We start from the raw sequence: 19,196 nt of genomic DNA, 5'->3' as shown, positions 1-19,196 counted from the left end.
AGATCCCACATGCCGTGCAGCAACTAGGCCCGTGAGCCACAACTACTGAGCCTGCGCGTCTGGAGCCTGTGCTCCACAACAAGAGAGGCTGCGACAGTGAGAGGCCCGCGCACCGCGATGAAGAGTGGCCCCCACTTGCCACAACTAGAGAAAGCCCTCGCACAGAAACGAGGACCCAGCACAGCCATAAATTAAAAAATAAATAAATAAAAAATTAAAAAAAAAAAAAAAAAAAAAAAAAAAAAAGGGATGAGGTCTGGCTGAGAGTCTGAAGGGCTGCTTGGTAAGTGGGTGACCCATGGAGTGGGGCATTCCCTGCAGACAGGGAGCACATCCTCACCCTCAGCCTCCAGTGAGGCCTGGAAGAGAGTGGTGTAGGCCACTGACATTACCTCATGGGATGGAAGGGATGGTTTGCGGGAGGCGGGGGTAGAGGAGACCCAATAATACCCCAGGTCTCAGCCAAGCTGGAGAATGCCTGGAAGGGCAGCCTCAAGGACCCTTAGAACACGCTGGGACAGTGGCGGGGCAGGCTAGACTCTGATGTGGTAGGCTTGGAAGGGGTCAGGCAGCTCACTGGCTACAGGGCCAGGGTCCAGGGCTCCCACCCAACCAGAATCGAGGGTAAATCTCCTCTCAGGGGTCTTCTAATTTTGTAGGCGACCATGGAGTAAGTGGAGCCAGTAGGCCTTTGAGGAGGACAAAGCAGAGATGCAGCGTGATTGGGGCTAAATCTTCAGGTGAATATTTTTCAAACAGTAGGTTCTGACCCATTCAAGGGTCATGAAATCATGATTCATGATTGAACCCAATTCAGTGGGTTGTCACCAAATGTTTAGACTATAACAGAAAATAGCAGAGTACATTGTATATAGTAGGTGCTGTTTCACTAAATACGTGGGTGTTTGTGTGTGGACATGTCTAAATCATTGAGATGTAAAATGGATTTCTTTTTTTTTTTTTGGCTGTGCCACACGGTATGCAGGATCTTAGTTCCCCGACCAAGGATCGAACCCGCGCCCCCTGCAGTAGAAGTGCGGAGTCTTAACTACTGGACCACCAGCGAAGTCCCTAAAATGGATTTCTTACTGTGAGTTACAGTTTTAAAAATGTTTGAAAGCTGATGTTCTTGATAGGTGGGTGGATACCATTAAAGGGTCATCCCACCCAAAGGGCAGGAGGCCAAGACCCGATCCAGGGGACTGCTGGAGGTAAGCAGATCCGACTTGGCTTTGGGGGAAAGCATTGGGTTTGGAGTCGGGCAGAGCTGGACTCCAGTCCTGACTCTGCATCCAACTAGTTGTGTGACTCTGGGCAAGACACCTAATGCCTCTGGCTTTGTCACTTGCAGGTGTAAGTGACGTCAGTAGCTTCCTCGCTGACGGTGGAGAGCTGGCGCCCCGTGAGTTAGCGGTGCTCTTCTCCGGCATCTGGATGAGGTCAGTTCTCATGGGCTCTTGCAGGCAGCAGCAGCCCCAGGGCCCCTGTTTCGGCCCCTCCCTCTTCACGCTCTGCCAGCTCAGCTGAGGGGCAGTGGCTGCCAGGGATTCCCCATCCTCCATCCCACCCACCCCAGCACCTTCTAGGATGAAGATGAGAAATAATGAGACAGCAGTCTCTAGGAAGGAGATTCAGGAGAGGAAAAAGAAACAAGTTTTATTTAAGCCCCAAACACTCGGCTAGAAAAACCAAAAAGGAAAGAGAGCAGGAAAGTGGGAGAAGAAAAGGGACATTAAAAAAGAGAGACAGAGAAAACACAGCAACCCTTTTCCATTTAGAAATTGTCAAGTTACACTGACAGAGATCACAGAATATCCACAGAAGCCATCACTGCTACACCAACACGGGCCCTACAGGGTGGAGAGGGCGGGGTGCGGAGCCGGGCTCGCCCTGGGGGGTCCCACCTGGGACCCCTCTCAGAGCCTCGGGCCTGAGGCTCCTGGGGAAACAGCATATTGTGGAAGGGGTGGGAGAGAAACCCCCCATGCGAGTAACACAGCACAGTGGGCAGGGGCTGGGGGGACCAGCTACAGGGGTCCCCCCAGACGACTTGGTTTTCTCTTGGTCAAGCACACACTGATGGACAGAGCAGCGAGGCGCATGCAGCTGGGGGGGCCTTGACGTGCTGGGGGCTTTGAGAGGGCCCAGGGGCTGGGGGCTTGGGAGGGGAGCCGGAGCGAGTGGTGCAGGGACGAGGGACCATACACACAGGCGCTCCCACACGCGGGGTCTACACACATGTGCACGTGCATGCGCAGCTCACACACCCCTCCACGTACACCCTTCTGTCCACACACATACAGGTCACACATTACACGCGTTCTCACATGCCAAGCTCCTCCACATCAGTGTGCAGGTGGGCACATGCCAATGCCCAGGCCAGTTACATGCACCGCTGTGTGCACGCCTCCCTGCACACGTGTGGGAGGTCACGCCTGTGCACGCTCATGCTTCCTTCCTTCCACACACTGGTGAATAGACTTGTGCCAGTGGATACACACACACACACACACACACACACACACACACACACAGAGGCTGTGCACAACTCCTCCTGTAAATGTGCAGGCACCAAAATGAAAGATGCAAATTCCACTGGGCTCCATGTGAGTGGGTGGGGCGGGGCACAGGACTCCCTCCATTTGCTCCCTTGTGGATGGACACGCCCTTCCCCCCGCCCCCCACAAGAGACATTCAACTCAGGACAATGACGGTGGGGCAAACGTTCAGGGCACAGGGTTGAGAGTGGGAGGTGGGGCAAGGGAAAAGTAGCAAGCAGAGAGTAATGGAGTGGAGGGAGGAGGGGGCACCACTCCCCCCTTCCCTCCCAAGTCAGGGTGTCTCTGTACAGCCGAATCAAACCAAACCGTTTCACTGGACCGCAGAAGCCAGGCCAATGTGCCCACCCTCTAGCCCCCTCCCCTGCCAAAACAGCGGCCAGGGAGAGAGTGCCGTGGTTTTCTTTTTTTTTTCTTTTTTAAATATTTATATATATTTATATTACGTATATTATATATATATATAATATGTAAATATATTTTTAAAACAATATAAAATGTTAAGACACTTCACTTAAATGTAAAGAGTTGCCTGCAATTAAAAGTAATTGCATCATTTATGAGGTCCTTTTTTTGTTTTTTTTTTTCTATTTTCCAGGGGTTTTTTTTTTTCAGGACGGATTTTTTTTTTACCTCTTCTTTTGTTATTTTTCAAAAAGGCTTGCTTGCCTTTGTACAAAAATGATCCAAAGCTAGAAAACAAGGATGAGCCAACAAAAACAACAACAGAAAAAGAAAGAAATGAAGGAACACAACCCAATTCCCCTCCCGCCCCAACCCTCCACAGCTCCCCCTGGCTCTCCCCAAACGCCAGGCTCCAGGGTCTAGGAGCTTCTGCCCCTTCGATGGCTCCTTCTTTCTGTGCTTACTCAGGGAGACTAATCCCAACGCCCCCTCCCCTGTGCTTACCCCACTTTGTGCTCCAAATAGGAATCCTGCTCCCTGGGGACCCCACTCCATCTTCCTCCTCCTCCCCCAACCACATACTCTCCCTTCTGGCCCCTCACTGTGCCCTGGGGGGAGCGGCGCTAAGAGCCAAAACTGGTCTCTCCCGCTCCTTCTCAGGACCCCGCTAAAAGCAAGCCTCACTGCCCACAGCCTCTGCAAAGCAGGCGCCCACAGGCTGGGGGTGGTGCTGGCTGGCTGGTCAGGCTTCAGGGACCCTCGAGGATCTCACCAAGGGTCCCCAGTCCTTCCCTGAAAACCCTCAAATCTCAAAGAGGATGGTTGAAGGTCAAGTCACCCCACCTGTGGGGTCAGAGCTGTCCTCGCTGCCCCCCATGAAGCCCCCCTCTATTCCCCCCACTTCCCTCACACCAGACCCTCCCCACCCTCCAGGCCTCAAAATCTAATTTGCTATAGGCCCTTCATTCTTGCCCACCCCACCCCCGTTAAATAAGTTAATGCCATTTAAAGTGCTAAATTAGGAAACTAAAAGTACCAAATACCCCTCCTCGGGGCTGCCCTCTCCCAGGGCAGTGTCCCCAGTGTCAGGCTGTCTGCTCAACCCACCACCCACAGCCAGCAGTCCAGAGGTGCCCCTTCCCCCGATCGGCGCCAGCCAGGCAGCTCCGCACCACAGGAAGGTGGTCCTGGGAAGCCAGCTCCTCTCCGAGGACACACAGATCCCACGGCCTCACACCACCCTGAGGCCCCTCCACCTCTGGCCTCCCTCTCCAGCCCGTCTGTCTCGACTCCAGGCCCACCCGGGCGTGAGTGGACGGGAGCAGAGAAGCAGCGGTGTTGAGTCACATCCCGAGGCTGGACAGGTGGGGCGCCTCCAGGGCCAAAGTCTCCCTACGTCCCATTTTCCAGCCTGATTTTGGGGTTGGTCCAATGTCCAGGTTTTCCTCCAGGCAGGCTTCCGAGGAAGGGGAGAGGGGGTGTCTGTCTGCTCCAAGCCTCCACGCGCAGAGTTTGCTTGGAGTGCTCTTGGGAGGAGCGTGTGGGAGACGGGGAGGGGGGGGCAGGGGTGCAGGAACTTCAGGATGGACTTGGGAGGGAAAGTGGGGAAAGAGAAAAGGAGGCATGATGACAGGAAGTGTGCCATTCTGGAAGAGGAAATCAAGGGAAGGTGTCATGTTTTGGTTTTTAGTTTTACTGGTTTGCTTTTTCTTTTTTTTCTTTTTTTTTTTAAAAAAAAGATAATTAAAAGTGAATCATTAAAAAAACCAAAAACACCAACAGGGGATGGGCAGAGAGAGCTGAGGACGGGCCACCTTCGGGGGGTCTGGAGAATGGCGTCGGGGTGGGGTGGAGATGAAGGGAAGCCGAGGAGAGAAATGGCAGGGATGAGGGAGGGGGCAGGCGGGGGTGGGGGGTAAGGGAGTTTCTAGAAGGAGATGGAAGAATTCCTCGCCCCAAAGGAAGTCAATACGGGAATGGAGGTTCTGGAAGCCGAGGGCTTTTCTGAGACTGGGCTTGAGGTCTCATTCGACCCGCTCATCTCTTTAGACGGTTTAGTGGCCTGGAACAAAAACAGAGGTCAGGGGTCAGAGAGAGGAAGGCGAGCCTTCGCGCTGGCCCCCAGTTACAGTTTCAAAAAGTGAAAAATCTCCACAAATCCAAGAGAAAATTAACTGCAAACAGTAGAAATCAGAGGAGGATGTGGAGAGAGTGAGTGGTCCCCTGAGACAGGGGAGGAGGGGGGCCACAGCAGGGGCAGAAAGGGGGCACGGGGTTGGAACAGGGGGCCTGGGGTGGGAGGGCAGGTCCACGGTTACTGATAGGAAAGAGAGAAGGCGGGAGAGAGAGACCAGAGAGGCACAAGGGAGGGCAGCCCAGGGCCAGGATGGGGACCAGGACACGGACCAGGAGCAGACCGGGTGGGGAGCAGGGAGAGGGCAGGAGAAGGGAGGAAGAGGTGAAACGTTAGCTGTCAAAGGGGAGGTGGGAGGGGGGCAGCCCCGGCTGGGGGTAGGTGGGCCCAAGCGGCCAGCAGCCCAGTCAGGGCCCCTTCCAACCCCAGCAGGTCTTACAGGGGCACCTGAGGAATCAGCTTGTCCTCCTGGGGGGGCGCTTCTTTAAAGACCCTCCCCCTGCCGCCTCCTGCCCCGCAAGTGTTCGTCCAGCTCTGAGCTGTGCCTTGTGGGTAACGGGAGGTCACCCCCTCACGACGTGTCCGGCACTCAGGGGTCACCTCTGACAGAAACAGCCGTGCCCCCTCCTCACCTCCAGCAGACCCCTTGCATTTACACTGGTCCTGGAAGTGATGGCCTGTCACAAATGCAGACTCCAGGGCCCCGCCCCAGGGTCCCATCTCTAGCGTGAGCTCAGGAATCTGCATTTTAGGCAGGCGCCCCACGTGATCCCGCTGCACAGTTAACTCTGAGATCACTCGATTAGGGCACCATAGACCAGGTTTCGTCCCTGTAGTTGTAGCCACTGTCCCTCCTGGCCTTGCGTAGCTACCGGCCCATCCTGATGCAGAAAGACAGACGGGGTGAGGGCTAGAAGCAGAGTGCTGTGGCTGGCCGTCAGGGACCTCCTGCAGCCCAGGTCTGCGCACGGCCACGCCCTTTCTCCCCGCCCTACATTATCACCCAGCTGCTGGGCAGCCCCTATCAGATGCTTCGCAGGGGGAAACCCAGACGGTGCCTCCCGCAGCCTGGAAGGGAACCAAGGAGACCGTATGTACCTGACTAGCTGACAGTGAACCTGACCTTGAGGTTGCTGGTCACATTTCTTCCTCCACACGTGCACAGCAACCCAGCTGTGGGTTATGCTCACCACACTGCAGTCTGAGGTCTACATTTTCCCCTTTATGAACATCTAGGCAAGAGTTCCCCGTTTGGGTCTTCTAACGCCTCTCGTCGTGACTGGCTGCTCATTCCTTACTCAGAGGGGTTCCAGGCCCACAACCCCACATCCTAACAACCACTCAGCCCTTTGCCGAGTGCCACGTGCCAGGCATGGCCTGTGTTCGCAGCGTCCGGGTACCCGGGCCTGGAGACAGACTCATTTAAAGACAACCTAGAGGGGACTGCCCCATTAGTGCAGTGGTTAAGAATCCGCCTGCCAATGGAGGGGACATGGGTTCAAGCCCTGGTCCGGGAAGACCCCACATGCCGCGGAGCAACTAAGCCCGTGTGCCACAACTACTGAGCCTGCGTGCCACAACTACTGAGCCTGCATGCCACAACTACTGAAGCCCGCACGCCTAGAGCCCGTGCTCTGCAACAAGCCTTCGCTCGCCGCAACTAGAGAAAGCCCACGTGCAGCAACGAAGACCCAACGCAGCCAAAAATAGAAATAAATTAATTAATTAAAAGAAAATAAGACAACCAAGAGCTCTCTTCCTCCCTTATCACTTACTTTGGGCTCCAGTCCCACCCCTCCCCGCCCATCACTTCCCGTTTAGAGTTCTTTCTTCCAAAGCCAGGTGGAAGGGGAGCACACCCGCTTTCTCCTGTGTCCCTTCACATCCCACTGCGTCCCAAGCCAGCTGTTGGTTCCCTCCTGGCTGTCCTCTTTGGTCTCAGCTCGCCTCTCTAGTTAAAAGTTTTTTCCATTCCTTCCCTTTAGCATTTGTCAAGAGCCTCGGTCTACTCCGAGCTTTGGTCTTTGGAACACCTGCCTTCCGGCTTGTGCCGCCACCTGACTCCTGCATTCACTCAGGTGATGTGTCCTCGCCTAGGCGATGTCCCCCTTCTCCTATAGCCGGTGCAAGGCCTTTAAACTTCAGCAAGCAGCAGCGTTCACCGGCTTACGTGGATACCCCCCTTCTGCATGAAGACCTCTTATACTTGCTCTGTGAGCATTTGTTTTGTAACAACGTCTCAGGCCATCTTCCCTCCCGGGAGACTGGCCGCAGCAGCGTCCAAAACCCACTTTTCTGAAGCTGAGGGAGCATGTCCAACTGTGTCCAGTGAGCATGTCCTGTGCTGCTCAGAGCGCTCAGCTGGCACAGCTGCTGTCTCTGAAGGTTCTCGTTGCTTCCCTGTCACCAGCCAGTCCTCCCCCCCTTGCTCTTATGTCCAGAAAAACAGAGCTTTGTCACCTTTGTGACAGGCAGAAACCTCATAGATGGTCAGCTTTAGCTGGGGGAGACTGGAACCGTTAGCCAGACCCAAAGGGCTGAACCCCCCACCCCTCCTCTTCCTGTGGGCCAGAGTCTAGCCCCCTCTCTGCGCCCCGAGCCTGCTGACCTGTCCCTCCGGGCTACGAGGCATAGATTTCCACACAAGTGTAGGTCATCTTTATGCTGCCAACCCTGTTGGCGCCTCCTCCAGGGCCATTCCCAGGGCCACCTCCTCCTGCCCACATGCCCTTCTTCCTAGCTATTTGCCTGAATCAGGCACTGGGCTGGCAGAAGAGGTGCGGCTTCCCCCAGCCCAAGGGGAATGGGTCCTGATAAAACCTAAGGCAATTCAAGCCGTTCCCTTCTCCTAGCCAGTGACTGATCTAGAGACAGGCAATGAGTAGAGAGGGGAGGTCAGTTGGGGGCCTCTGGGGAAGGTTCTCCTGCTCCTAAAATGATCTGTGTGCCTAGGAGCCCTGGAATGAAGGCAGATGTGTTCGGGTGGGGCGGGATGATGGGCCAACAGAACAGAAATATGGAAGGAACCCAGGTCTTGATGTCCTTGAGCTGCTGAATTCCCCAACAACCCTGGGACCTCCCTGCTTCTTGTTTCGTTAGCTAATACCTTTCCTTGTTGTTTAAGCCATTTTGGAGTTTCTGTTATGTGCAGCTAAAACCGCTCAGACTGCTACATGTGAGGCCCACCATTGTTCCTCTAATGTTGTTGTCAACAGCGCTCCCGTCACGAGTGCCGTCTCCCCAAGGGTTGGCGGCACCCACGGAGTCATGCTTCCCAGCAAAGCAGTAGAATCCAGCATTAGGACAAGCAGAATTTGTATCTGGCAGACCTGGGTTTAAGTCCCAGCTCTGCCACTTCCTAACCGTGTGACCTTAGGCAGGTATCCCTCTGGGTCTTCATGTCGTTACTCGCAAAGCAGGGATAACAGTCCCTACAGCACCAGAATCACGTGAGACGATGCACACAGAGCACGAGGCCCAGTGCCTGCACTCAGGATGCAGGCAATAAATGGTAGCTATTATTATTATATCATTAGTATATTAACATTTCAAGTCTGCATTGTCTAGTTCCACCTGGATTGGGCCTGATCAGTGGCAAATTCATTCATTCATTCACCTAACCAACAAATATTTATTGAGTGCCTATGTGTGCCAAGTACTGTTCTAGGTGCTGTAGGGATGTAGCAGTGACAAAAGGGTTAATGCACATATTTTTAAAGATATAAAGTTTTTACGAGGATTAAATAAGATACTTAAAATTGGTACAGAAGAGGGGTGCTATTTTCTATTTGCCTCTCCATCCCCAGATCTGATTTCTGCCCTGCTCTGCACCCTGGTTGGCTGACCCCGCCATGCCTTGGCTGGCTGGCTTGGCTGGGTTTGGCCATTGGGGATTATGACAGGGCGGAAAGAGAGAGGGGGTAAAGTTTCTTCCTTACTCCCTCCCCACTTGCTGCCATGTCGCTGGCATGCTGTGCCCTCCATAACTATAGCACCTACTGTCCAGCTCTCACAGGACTCCCTAAACCCTATGTCCCCAGACCCCTCTCCCCAGGGAGGTCCAGCTTCCTGCTCTCCCTGGTCCCTGGGTGCCTCAGCATCTCTTGCTGGTCCCTTCATTACAGTCTCTTCACTGGAACCAATGGAGGAGATACACTAGGTGTCCAACAGTTGCTTAGCCCTAGTAGAAGAGGGGGTGTCCACAGTTTCATGCCTGCACCAAGCCCTTGACCCTTGTCCCCTGGGAATCTGGCTCTCATCCCACCCCTGAATCTTGAGCACAACATCCAAGAGCTTTTCCTCAATCATTTCCTCTGATTTCTCTGTGGTATCAGGCACTGTTGCACCCCCTCTCGGAACTTTCTCCACTCCTCCACCTCGATTTCTCTGTCTGGTCCTGGCACTTCTATTCCCCTCCCCCTCATCATTGGCAAGGCAGCTTCGAGCTCCTAGTGTCAGAACCACGAGATGAAGGAGAGGCCTCTGTCCAGCCCTTGGCCCTGACAAAGGTACAGTGCAGCCAAGCATGGTGGTGACTCCTTCCCTTTGGAGAGCGCTCTGTGGCTTTCGAAGCTCTTTCCCACACATGGTATTATATTACATGAACTCAGAAGCCGGCCTCTGGGTTTTCGTCCCCATTGTACAGATGAGGAAAGAGGCTGCAGAAGGCAGAGGGCTTTGACCAGGGTCACAGACTGAGCTGGGATGGAACGGTGCCCTGGCCTGAGGATGGAGGGCCAGGTGATATGGGTGACTGGAGCAAATGGAGGGGCTGGGGTCGGGGGGGCGGGCAGGGAGAACTGGGCTGAGGGAGCCAAGGTTGGTCATGAAGCGCCAGGGCGGCCAGTGAGGGAGTTCTGATTTTCTTACCCGGCCGGGGCTGGAGGGCACGGGTCGTATGCTGGGGGAGTGATAAAATCAAATCCGCATTTTACAAACAACCCTCCCCACCCCGCAGGTCTGGGAAGATAGGTTAGGGGTCACAGAAGTTGCAGGGAAACCTTAGAAGGGCATGCACTGGGGTACCGAGGCACAGGATAATTTTTTCCCCTGCTGCTTTATAACATCTCTTTACTTTAAAACATTTCTGCAAAGAACATGTAATACTTCATTAGAGAGAAGATGCTTTTTTAAAGAAAGGTTTCTAGAAAAGTGAAAGTGACAGAGATACAGCCAGACCAGTCATGTGGGAAGAGAGAAGCACCATGTAGCTGGGGAAGGTGAGGGAGGGGGGGAGCTCAGCGGACCCCTCAGCGTAGGTGGATGCCCGGGGCCGGTGACTTTCCCAAGTGGCGAGCAGCGAGCAGCGGGGGCAGGCTTGAGCTCAGAACAGAGACCTGGGCAGGGACAGATGGCGCCTGGTGCCCAAGGAGAGGAGCACGTGGTGTGAGGAGCAGAGAGGCTGTGGAAGAAGATGGACGCGGAGGAGTGAAGAGGGGGGCAGAGGAGAGTTGCCCAGGAGGGTCAGTGAGGGCCGACAAGGGAGGAGAGGATGCCAAGGAGCGAGGGTCCCACGGCCCCCCAGTGCACGTAGTGGGGGCAGGGTATGTGCCCAATACGCTGCAGAGAGGTGGGTAGAGCACGGTGCAAAGAGGCCATTTGGAGGCCACTGGAGACCTAGCCAAGCCCAGGGGTGAGGCTGGAAGGAAGTAGGGGAGGGGGTGGGTTGAGGAATGAATGGAGGAGAGGGCGTGGAGGCGATGGAGGTGACTGGAGGGGTAGGAGAGAGGGCAACAGGTAGAGGAGCTGGGTGCTGGGGGAGTTGGGAGTCAGGGTGAGAGGTGGGGAGCATAATTCCAGAGGAGGGAGGCGCCCGCTGAAGAGGCTGAAGCAACTCTGTGCGGGGGTGGGGGGCGGGGTGTCAGTCTGGATTTGAACACTGCTCCATCACTTGCCAGCCCTGTGACCTTGGGTAAAGCCTCAGTTTCCCCATCTGTCAAATGGGGATAATACGGCCCATCCTCAGAGTAGTGAGTGTGCAATGAATTAATGTGTGTGTCTGGCACAAGTGAACACCCCGGGAATGTCAGCAGCTGTTTTAGACACCGAAGAGAGACCAGCCTGGACAGGATGAGGGGAACTCATCCTTGGTGGTGGCAGGAAAAAGAGCTGGGGGTGGGGTTGGCAGGATGTGTCTGGGGACCCATGAGGAAGACGGGTGGCCAGCAGGGAGCTAGTGAGGGGCCTGGCTGGCCCGTCTCCACTGGACTCTCCAGATGACCAGCAGGCAGGCCTGTGTGCCCAGGGCTGGGCAGAGTCATGTGGTGGGAAGGGCTTTGGGATCCCTGGGTCCCAGTCCTGGCCTTGATGCCACCTTGCTGTGGGCCCGTAGGAAGTCCCTTTCCTTCTCTGAGCTGTCCCCTCATCTGTAAAGGAGGTGGCTAGACTTGCCCATCTCTCACCTCCTGCCTCTGAGCCTAGAACCTTCTTCAAGTCACAGCATCTGGACATTGCATGACCCCTACTCCCACCCAGCACTCAGAATGGACCTGGCATACAGGAACTGCTCGGAAATATTTACTGAACCAAATGAGTGCACTAAAGGTCTCTCTAAACATCTAGGCCTGAGGACCATCTGCATCTTCCGACCGGGCCACAGGTGAGCCACAGGGCAGAAACATCCACGGGTGAGGCTGTCAACTCTATATACCGTCCCAGGCCCAATAATTAAATCTGAAAGAGGGTGCAGCGCCTCCACCACTACTACGGCACCCACCGGGGGGCCGAAGTACTTCTCCCCTTTCTCCCCCTCCCCATTAACCACACTGCAACCCAAACACGAGACTGAAAAGCAGATGCAAAACTGGTTTCTCCCTTAGTTGGGAGGTGGTCTAAGAGCTAAGAGGGAGGCTGAGATGAGAGTGGGGACCCCAGAGAGCAGGTGGGACCTGAGAGCAGAGGGAAGGAAGCAGAGGCGGGGAGTGGAGTGGCAGGAAGACAGGCATAAAGGCCCCTTCCACACCCTGGGGCCACCAGCCTCAGCAGGGTCTTGTCCAGGAGCGGCTGAGGAGACAGCCCTCTCTGGTCCTGAGTGAGGGGCCTTCTGAGAAAGGAGCCATCTGGCTGAGAACCAGATCCTGAGCGCTGGGACTGGAGAGAGGAAGGAGAAGATGGCTTAAGGGACCGGTGGGGCAGTCCTGGCAGGGAGGGCCTCTCTGGGCCGCTGGCAGGAAGGTGGTCACAGGAATACTGGCAAGAGATGGCCAGCACACAGCACTGCCAGTGGGGAGGGGGAGGGGGTCTGGGTGGGGCCCAGGCCCCGCCCCCGTGGTGCCCAGGCTTACCTGCTGCTGGGCCTGGATCCTCATGTACTCGGCCCTCTGCTTGCCATGCTTGCCTTTGTCGGGGCTGCCTGCCTGGCCCTGGGCCGCCTTCAGCCGAGAGGTCCCCGGAGTCACCACCTTCATGGGCGGCACACTGCCACCGCCACTCTGCAGGAAGAGGAACAGGGTCAGGACTGGAGGTGGGATCACACAGGCACCCCAGGCGCAGTGGGCCCTCTGAGACCTGGAGAGCCCTTCCCGGCTCCACATCCCCACCCAGGAATCAGGCCCACTCTCTGAGGCCAGGTTTAAGGCCTCCCTGCAGGAGAGGGGACGGGGCCCCCGGCCAGGTTCCCCACAGCTCCTGGGTGAGAACCCTGGTGGCTTCCTTGAGTAGCCCGGGGGCAGCTGGTGCCCTTCTGGGGGAGCCAGTTTTAAGGTGAAGGTCCCTGGCACCACCACCACCACCACTCCTGGCCCGAGAGAACGTGCCTGAGATTTGGGGGAGGGGTCTTTATAATGGCAGACAAAGTAGGATTGGCAGCCCCAGGCCCACATCTTCCTCTGAATGGGAGGATGGGGGCGAAGTCTCCCTAGAGATGGACAAGTCCAGCCCCCTTGAACCACCCCAGGGACCAGGCCTGCCCGGAAGGGTTCTGGGGATCCAGAGGCGCAGGCAGAGAAACAGCAGAGACAGAGAGAGTCAGACAGGAGAGGAGGAGGGGAGTGTGGGGATGGAAAAGGGGGAAAGAACTTTATTTGTCGGTTTACAGATACAGGGCAGAGGGGAGAGGCCCTGGTCCCCGCCACGGCTGGTTAGGCTGATCCCTGGGCAGGCCAGCTTCCCAGCCTGCCAGGGGCTCTGCCTGCAAACCCAGCCTGGCACCGGGCTCCCAGGAGGGTGGCGGGGCTGAGAGAAGGCCAGCGGGAGGAGGGGGCTGCCGTGGTGCTCCTGCAGCCTCCCACTCCCTCCAGCTCTGAAGACGGGAGCAGGAAGATAAGAGGAGAGGACGGGGCAGGAGGCAGCCACCTGGGGACCAGGGGCCGGGGGTGGGGGGCTGCCAGGAGACCCCGCGGCAGGGGCCGTGCCCATCTGGCTCAGGGTGGCTTCCAGCTCCCGGAGCGTCTCCTCCAGGCTGTCCATCCGCTGGGTGGAGGCACCGCGCCCCGTGCGGCCCAGGCCAGCAGCATGCTGACCCCTGCTCTCCCCGCTGCAGGGTTGGGCGTCGTGTCCAGAGTCTTTGAGGGTCTCCTCTGGGTAGGTCTCGGCAGCGGAGGGCTCCTGGGTCCTGTCTGGGGCAGGTCCCCGAGAACAGGGGACCCCAGCTCCTTCCTTTTCTGGGCTGCAGCTCCCTGTCTCCAGTCTCTTCAGAGCCGCCCCTTCCTTCTCCAGCATCGAGCTGTTCCTGGGCTGGGAAACCTCAGCCATTAGCCCTGGAGGGGCCCATGGATTACCCCAGCCCCTCCCACTGCCAGCCAGGGTCCGGGGTCGTGGGGTAGGGGTTGTCCTAAGACCAGGATCCTCAAGCCTGGCCTCTGGTGGAGAGGGAGGTTTGGGGGCACACTCTGTCAAGATGATCCGGGGGACGCAGAAGGGCCTGGGGCCTGCGGCAGCCTGCGGGGACAGGAAAGATGAGGGAGAGTGTGATCCCTGCAACCAAAGCACCCTGAGCTTGGATGGGGGGTCACATGTGGGTGAGCCCAGCCCTTTCCTTTCACAGATGGGGAAACCGAGGCAGGGGAGGGTCCTGACTGAGTTTACCCAGCAAGTTAGAGGCAAAGCTGGGACTAGGATTCAGGCCTTTTTCCACCACATCCTACGGTCTCCCACTTTCTGGCAAAGATGCCAGTTTACCTAGAAGCACAGACACATGTTTACTTCTCATCACCCATGTTAAACTCTGAGAGCAGCTCTCATGGTTACTGCCAGGAGTTTGCCCATCTGTGCGATGGAGTAACAATAACGTGAGGCTGGTGGAAGATGAAGTGAGCTCAAGTGGGCACCTGCTTGGAACAATGCCTGGCACGGCGTAAGTGCTCAATAGATATTAGCTATTTGTGGACTTGAACTGATGTCCGAGACCCGCAGCCCTGTGTGGGTGGAGACCAGGTGTTGGCCTCTGGCCTCGGAGGGTGGGTCTGCCATCCTCATCTCAGGCCAGAGTCTCCTGGTCCCTACCCCTTACTTCTGGAGCTTTCTCTGACGGCTTCACAGTCACAACGGGAGGGGCTCAGCTAAGTCCCTCTGCTGCACAGGCTTGGGCAAAGCTAGAGCATCGGCCTCTGTGTGAGCGTCCCGGGCTCTGGCTTCGGTGGGGGCACAAAGAGAGGCCCCCAGTCACCCCTACCCCACTTGAGTGAATTCTGGTCTAATTCTGAGCAGAGTCTTATACCAGGAACTGCCATATACGCCTTCATCTTTAATCCTTTCTGTTGCCCGTGAAATGGCTACTACTCTCATCACTTTACAGATGAGAAAACTGAGGTGGGGGGGGGTGTCATGTAATTTACTCAAGGTCACTTACCCACAGCTAGCTAGTGGCAGAGCCAGGATTTGAACCCAGGCAGTCTGACTCCAAGTCCAGTGCTCTTTCCACTAAAAGGAGCCATGGGGAGATGTGTGGGGGGCAGCAGGGACCCCCAGCCCCCCGGCCCAAGGCAACCCACCCAGCCCTGCCACCTGCTTACCTGGATGTGGGAGGTGCAGACTGGGAAGGCAGAGAGGGCGACCCATGCCCGCCCGGCTCCACTGCCCGATGGCGCCTCAGGATGCAGAGGGGCAGCCAGCCCAAAGGGCCAGTGGAGAGGCTCTGCCCACTGGACCCCACCAGGATTGGCTTCCAGGGCCAGAAAGGTGCAGTGGCTGGGTGCAGCGGGCCAAGGTGCCGAGGGCACAGCCAGCCTGGGGCAGCCCTGCCGTACTGTTCACCCCCAGACGGCTCCTTGGACTGCTCTGTGCCCATCCTCTGCCCACCAGACAGCACTGTCTACCCGTTTGGTGCCTGTCTGCTCCCCCCGCCAGGGAGCCAAAGCACCACCAGGCCTCAAGCCAGGCTAGAAATCAGGTGGCGGCCAGCACAGAACCCACTGTGGGCCAAGAGAACCAGATGAGGAAGGTGAACACGTGCGTGCATGGGAGGCTCCCCTCTGCAGAGCAGACGCCCTCCTGCTACAACCTAACTGGGCAGAGGGAGAGATTCCCAGACCACCGCCCCGCAATTCCCCCTCCCCAACCAAGCACAGCCCCCTGGGGTGCAGACAGCAGGTCACCCTCAAATTCCCAAGAAAAAATAAAAAGGAAGTAAGTGCAGCAGGACAGCAGCAAGGACTGAAGTTAGAGAGAAGGAAGAAACTCCCAATGCCGAAAGACAGAACCGGCAGCCAAGGAAGGGCATGGGTTTCTTCCATCCCAAGCTCTCTGCCCAGATGGGGCCACGGGGTGGAGAGAGGCTGTAAATGAGCCTCCCTCCTGGGCATCCTGGTGCCCAGTGCAAGGCATAGATTCTAGTGGGAGAAAGAGCCCCCACCTGGCACAGGCAGCAGAGTAGGGGAGATGGGGGCAGGGACTAGGCAAGGGCTCAGGACAGTGTCAGACTTTGAGTTGGGCCTAAAGTCATGTAACAAGCAAGATCCAAACTCCAATCTTGGACCAAGACAAAACGTGGGCTTCGGGCCAGACCTAAACTCTGGCTGCAGATAGGAACAAAATACCCAAGCCACCACAGGCCAGACCCGGAATCAAGCCTGTAAGGAAATGCAGACCCAAGGGGGGCCACCAGGTACCAGGCTGCTGGAGTCTGGAGAGGGAAGGAAGGGTGATGCACCCGTCCTTGGGGCGGGGGAGGGGGTGAGGCTGTGGCAGTGGCGGGACTCAGGGATGTGACTGGCAGGTTCTAGCGGGTTAGCGTGAGAAGTGAGGAGAGGAAGCGTGGAGGCACAGGCAGAGAGAGCGCCGTGAGAGGTGGGGGGCAGCCCGTTACCTTCCATGTGGGGCCCGGGGCTGAGCCCCCAGGAGGCCCCGGGTCCTGGGGGAACAGCAAGGTGGGGATCGGCTGGCGGCAGGGCGTGGGGGGGAGGGGAGACACTGAGCTTCTCTCAAACACCTGGGGAGCAGAAGGTGGGGGCAGGTTTGGAGGAGGGGGTACAGGGAGGATGGGGGTGCTGGGCTCTGACCCAGGCACTCATGGGGAGGGGGTGGCCTGGGCTGGCACTCCTTGGCCCCTCACCATGGCCATTGGCCACCAGAGGCCCTGGTGGTCCAGGTCTTCAGCCTCTTGGAGAGGGGTGCTGAGAACACTCGAGTCTGGGTGACTTACAGCAGTGGGAGGGGGTCAAGGTATATAGGTGAGTTTGTTAGAGCTTCTGTTCTCAGAACACTAGGGGATGGGGGTCTCAGAGCACAGGAGGTGTCAGGGCAGTTGCGGGGCGTCTCAGACACTACAGTAAAAAACTCAAACATGCAGGGAGGGGCTTTAGACCCCCTCCCCCACTTTACCGTGGAGAAGAAACTGAGGCAAGAAGGACAGGATCCTGAACCAGCCTCAGTGGGGAGCCAAGAATCCAGTCCCCTGTCCTAGTCCGGGCACCTCACCCTGGGGTCAGCTTGACAGGGAAAGGGAGGGGGCCTGGCTGATGCCTCAGGGGCCAGGTGCGCCCCTGACCCACCTCCAGCTCTGCGATGATGCGGTCCTCATCGTCCTCATCCTTGATGGCAGAGGCCATGATGGGGGGTGTGGAGGCCGGGCGGGCCACCTCGGACACGGCTCGGCGCAGCTTCACTTGGGGCTTCTGCACCTCCAGCTCCTCAGACTCGGCCTTCTGCAAGGGCCCGGTCCCCATCAAGACCAGGCCCTGGCCCCCTCCAGCTCACCTCCTAGGCCCTATCACTTCCAGACCATCTCCCACCTGCCCCAGCTCCTCATCTGCCGGGATGGCCCCTTCCCATGGAGGAAGCCCAAGCCAGAAGTAGAGTCACCACTGGCCAGCCTCCTTCCTTTCCTTCCACTTCCTCTGAGAGAGGGGACCACCCCAGAGAGTCTCCAGAGGTCATCTCAGGCATGCCCCCAACTCAGCCCCCTGACCCCTACCCAAGCGGTGGCGGTACCTTGATGAAGGCCGAGTCCTTCTTGCTGGTGACCACGACCTCTCCAGTGCGCGTGGTGGTCAGGCCATGGGAGGAGGGGAAGCTCCGGCGGGGAGGGGGCGGCGGGGGCGACTTGGAGGGCTTCTCCGTGCGGTATCGGGGCACTGTCAGCTCATCTGCGGGCAGCCAAGGGACTGGGGGTCAGGGGACTCGTAACCCTGGAGTCTGTGTGCCACATCTGACTCCAGGGTTAGGATAAACCTGGCTTCCTCCTCCAGGGAGGAAGGGAGAGGAACGCTCAGGGGAAAGGACACAGGCCCCCTCCTCCTTCTCTCCTACCTCCCCGTGCAATCCAACCCCAAGCCCTGTTGCTCCTTCCCTTACAGCACTCTCACGTCTTGCTACTCAAAGTGTGGCCCGTGGAACAACAGCATTGGCAGCACCTGGGAGCTTGTTAGAAATGCAGAAGCTCAGGCCCCACCCAGAGCTGCTGAATCAGAATCCACGTTCTAGCAGATCCCCGGGTGATTTCACGTGCACATTCAAGTCTGAGAATCGCTGCTCTAATCCATCCCTTTCTTGCCCGGCCCTCAGCCCTGCCCTGCACAGATCTTCATCCTTTCTCCATCAAGAGAGAGTGGTTATACTATTCTGAGAGTCTGACCCCACCCACCAGGCTCTCCTTTCCCCCAATTCTTCCTGGGGTGGGGGCTGCTTCCTGGGCAACCTTCAGAAAAGTCACTCAAGCCTGACATTCCTCTGCCTTTGATCCCCCAGTGATTCCCCATGACCCCAAACCATGTTCAAGTTTCTTGGCCCAGCACCCTCTGTGCCTGCCAACCTTTCAGCTTCAGCTCTGCTTACTACTCCCTGGTCTGGACCCAGCTGGGCAACACCAAACACACACCTCCAGGCATTTGTATGTGCTGTTTCTCCCTGGAATGCCCTCTCTCACTGGCCAGGGAAATGCAAGACTCCAATGGAAAGTCCCCTTCCATGGGAAGCCCTTCCTGCCCTTCCAGGGCCTCCTCTAGGACAGCATTTAGCACTTCTGATTTACACACGAGGTATGGCCTGGGACAGATTACTTAACCACACTGAGCCTTAGTGTCCTCATCTGTAAAATGGAAATAATTACTATATCTGCCTCCTGGGATTGTTGTAAAATTATAAGGATTGATACGTAGAAAGCATTTGGAGCAGGTTCTTGCCGCATAGTAAGTGCTTGATAAACACAGATGTTAGTATTATTCTCCCACGAAATTTTAAGCTCTTTGAAAGCAGCCTTATCTCCTTATCCCCAGCACCTAGCACATAGTGGGTGCTTAACAAATATATGTGGCAGGAATGAATAAATGTGTGAATGACAATTGCCATTTCTGGTTCGGGCTTCTCACAGGCTCAGGGAGCCCAGGAACCCCATCCGTATAGCTCAGCGCTGCACCCGCACCCCGTCTCAGCACAGCCTGGCTTCTGGCACACACGCTGGGTCAGAACGTGCAGGGGGATGACCCTCTGCCTGGACTTGCTTGTCCTCCCTGCATGGTCCTCTCAGCAGCAGTCAGAGCAGTGGGAAGAATCCCTGGATGGAGTCCAGTGTTATCCCGTCCTTCTGGGTCTCCCTTCATGGCTGAGGGGCAGGCCAGCACCTCCCTCCTCTGGCAGCCCGACCACAAAGATTCTCACTCCCAAGCGCCTCCCCCATCAACCTGAGAGCTCCCGAGGCTGGGGCTCCCCTCCTCTGGGCTCTTCGC

At 56.9% G+C, this 19,196-nt stretch overlaps 1 protein-coding gene across 10 annotated transcripts in view; it reads right to left on the bottom strand.

Moving 5' to 3' along the window:
* SRCIN1 (SRC kinase signaling inhibitor 1) overlaps positions 1–19,196 on the bottom strand; it is a 53,307-nt gene that overhangs the window by 7,263 nt on the left and 26,848 nt on the right. For 5 of the 10 annotated variants that reach the window (XM_057536885.1, XM_057536886.1, XM_057536887.1 and 2 more), the window contains 4 exons: positions 17,464–17,618; positions 17,025–17,177; positions 16,340–16,462; positions 12,553–13,974 (listed from right to left, as the gene is read on the bottom strand). In XM_057536885.1, the coding sequence (XP_057392868.1) occupies positions 13,063–13,974; positions 16,340–16,462; positions 17,025–17,177; positions 17,464–17,618 (1,343 nt within the window). In that variant the 3' untranslated portion in view covers positions 12,553–13,062. Of the gene's footprint in view, positions 1–3,906; positions 5,026–12,380; positions 12,528–12,551; positions 13,975–16,339; positions 16,463–17,024; positions 17,178–17,463; positions 17,619–19,196 lie in introns of those variants that run through there. The other 5 variants (XM_057536892.1, XM_057536893.1, XM_057536890.1 and 2 more) reach the window with 4 other exon arrangements.

Source organism: Balaenoptera acutorostrata, chromosome 20, assembly GCF_949987535.1.
Source record: "Balaenoptera acutorostrata chromosome 20, mBalAcu1.1, whole genome shotgun sequence".
Classification (NCBI taxonomy): Eukaryota; Metazoa; Chordata; class Mammalia; order Artiodactyla; family Balaenopteridae; genus Balaenoptera; species Balaenoptera acutorostrata.
This window is presented reverse-complemented; position numbering and strand designations above follow the sequence as displayed.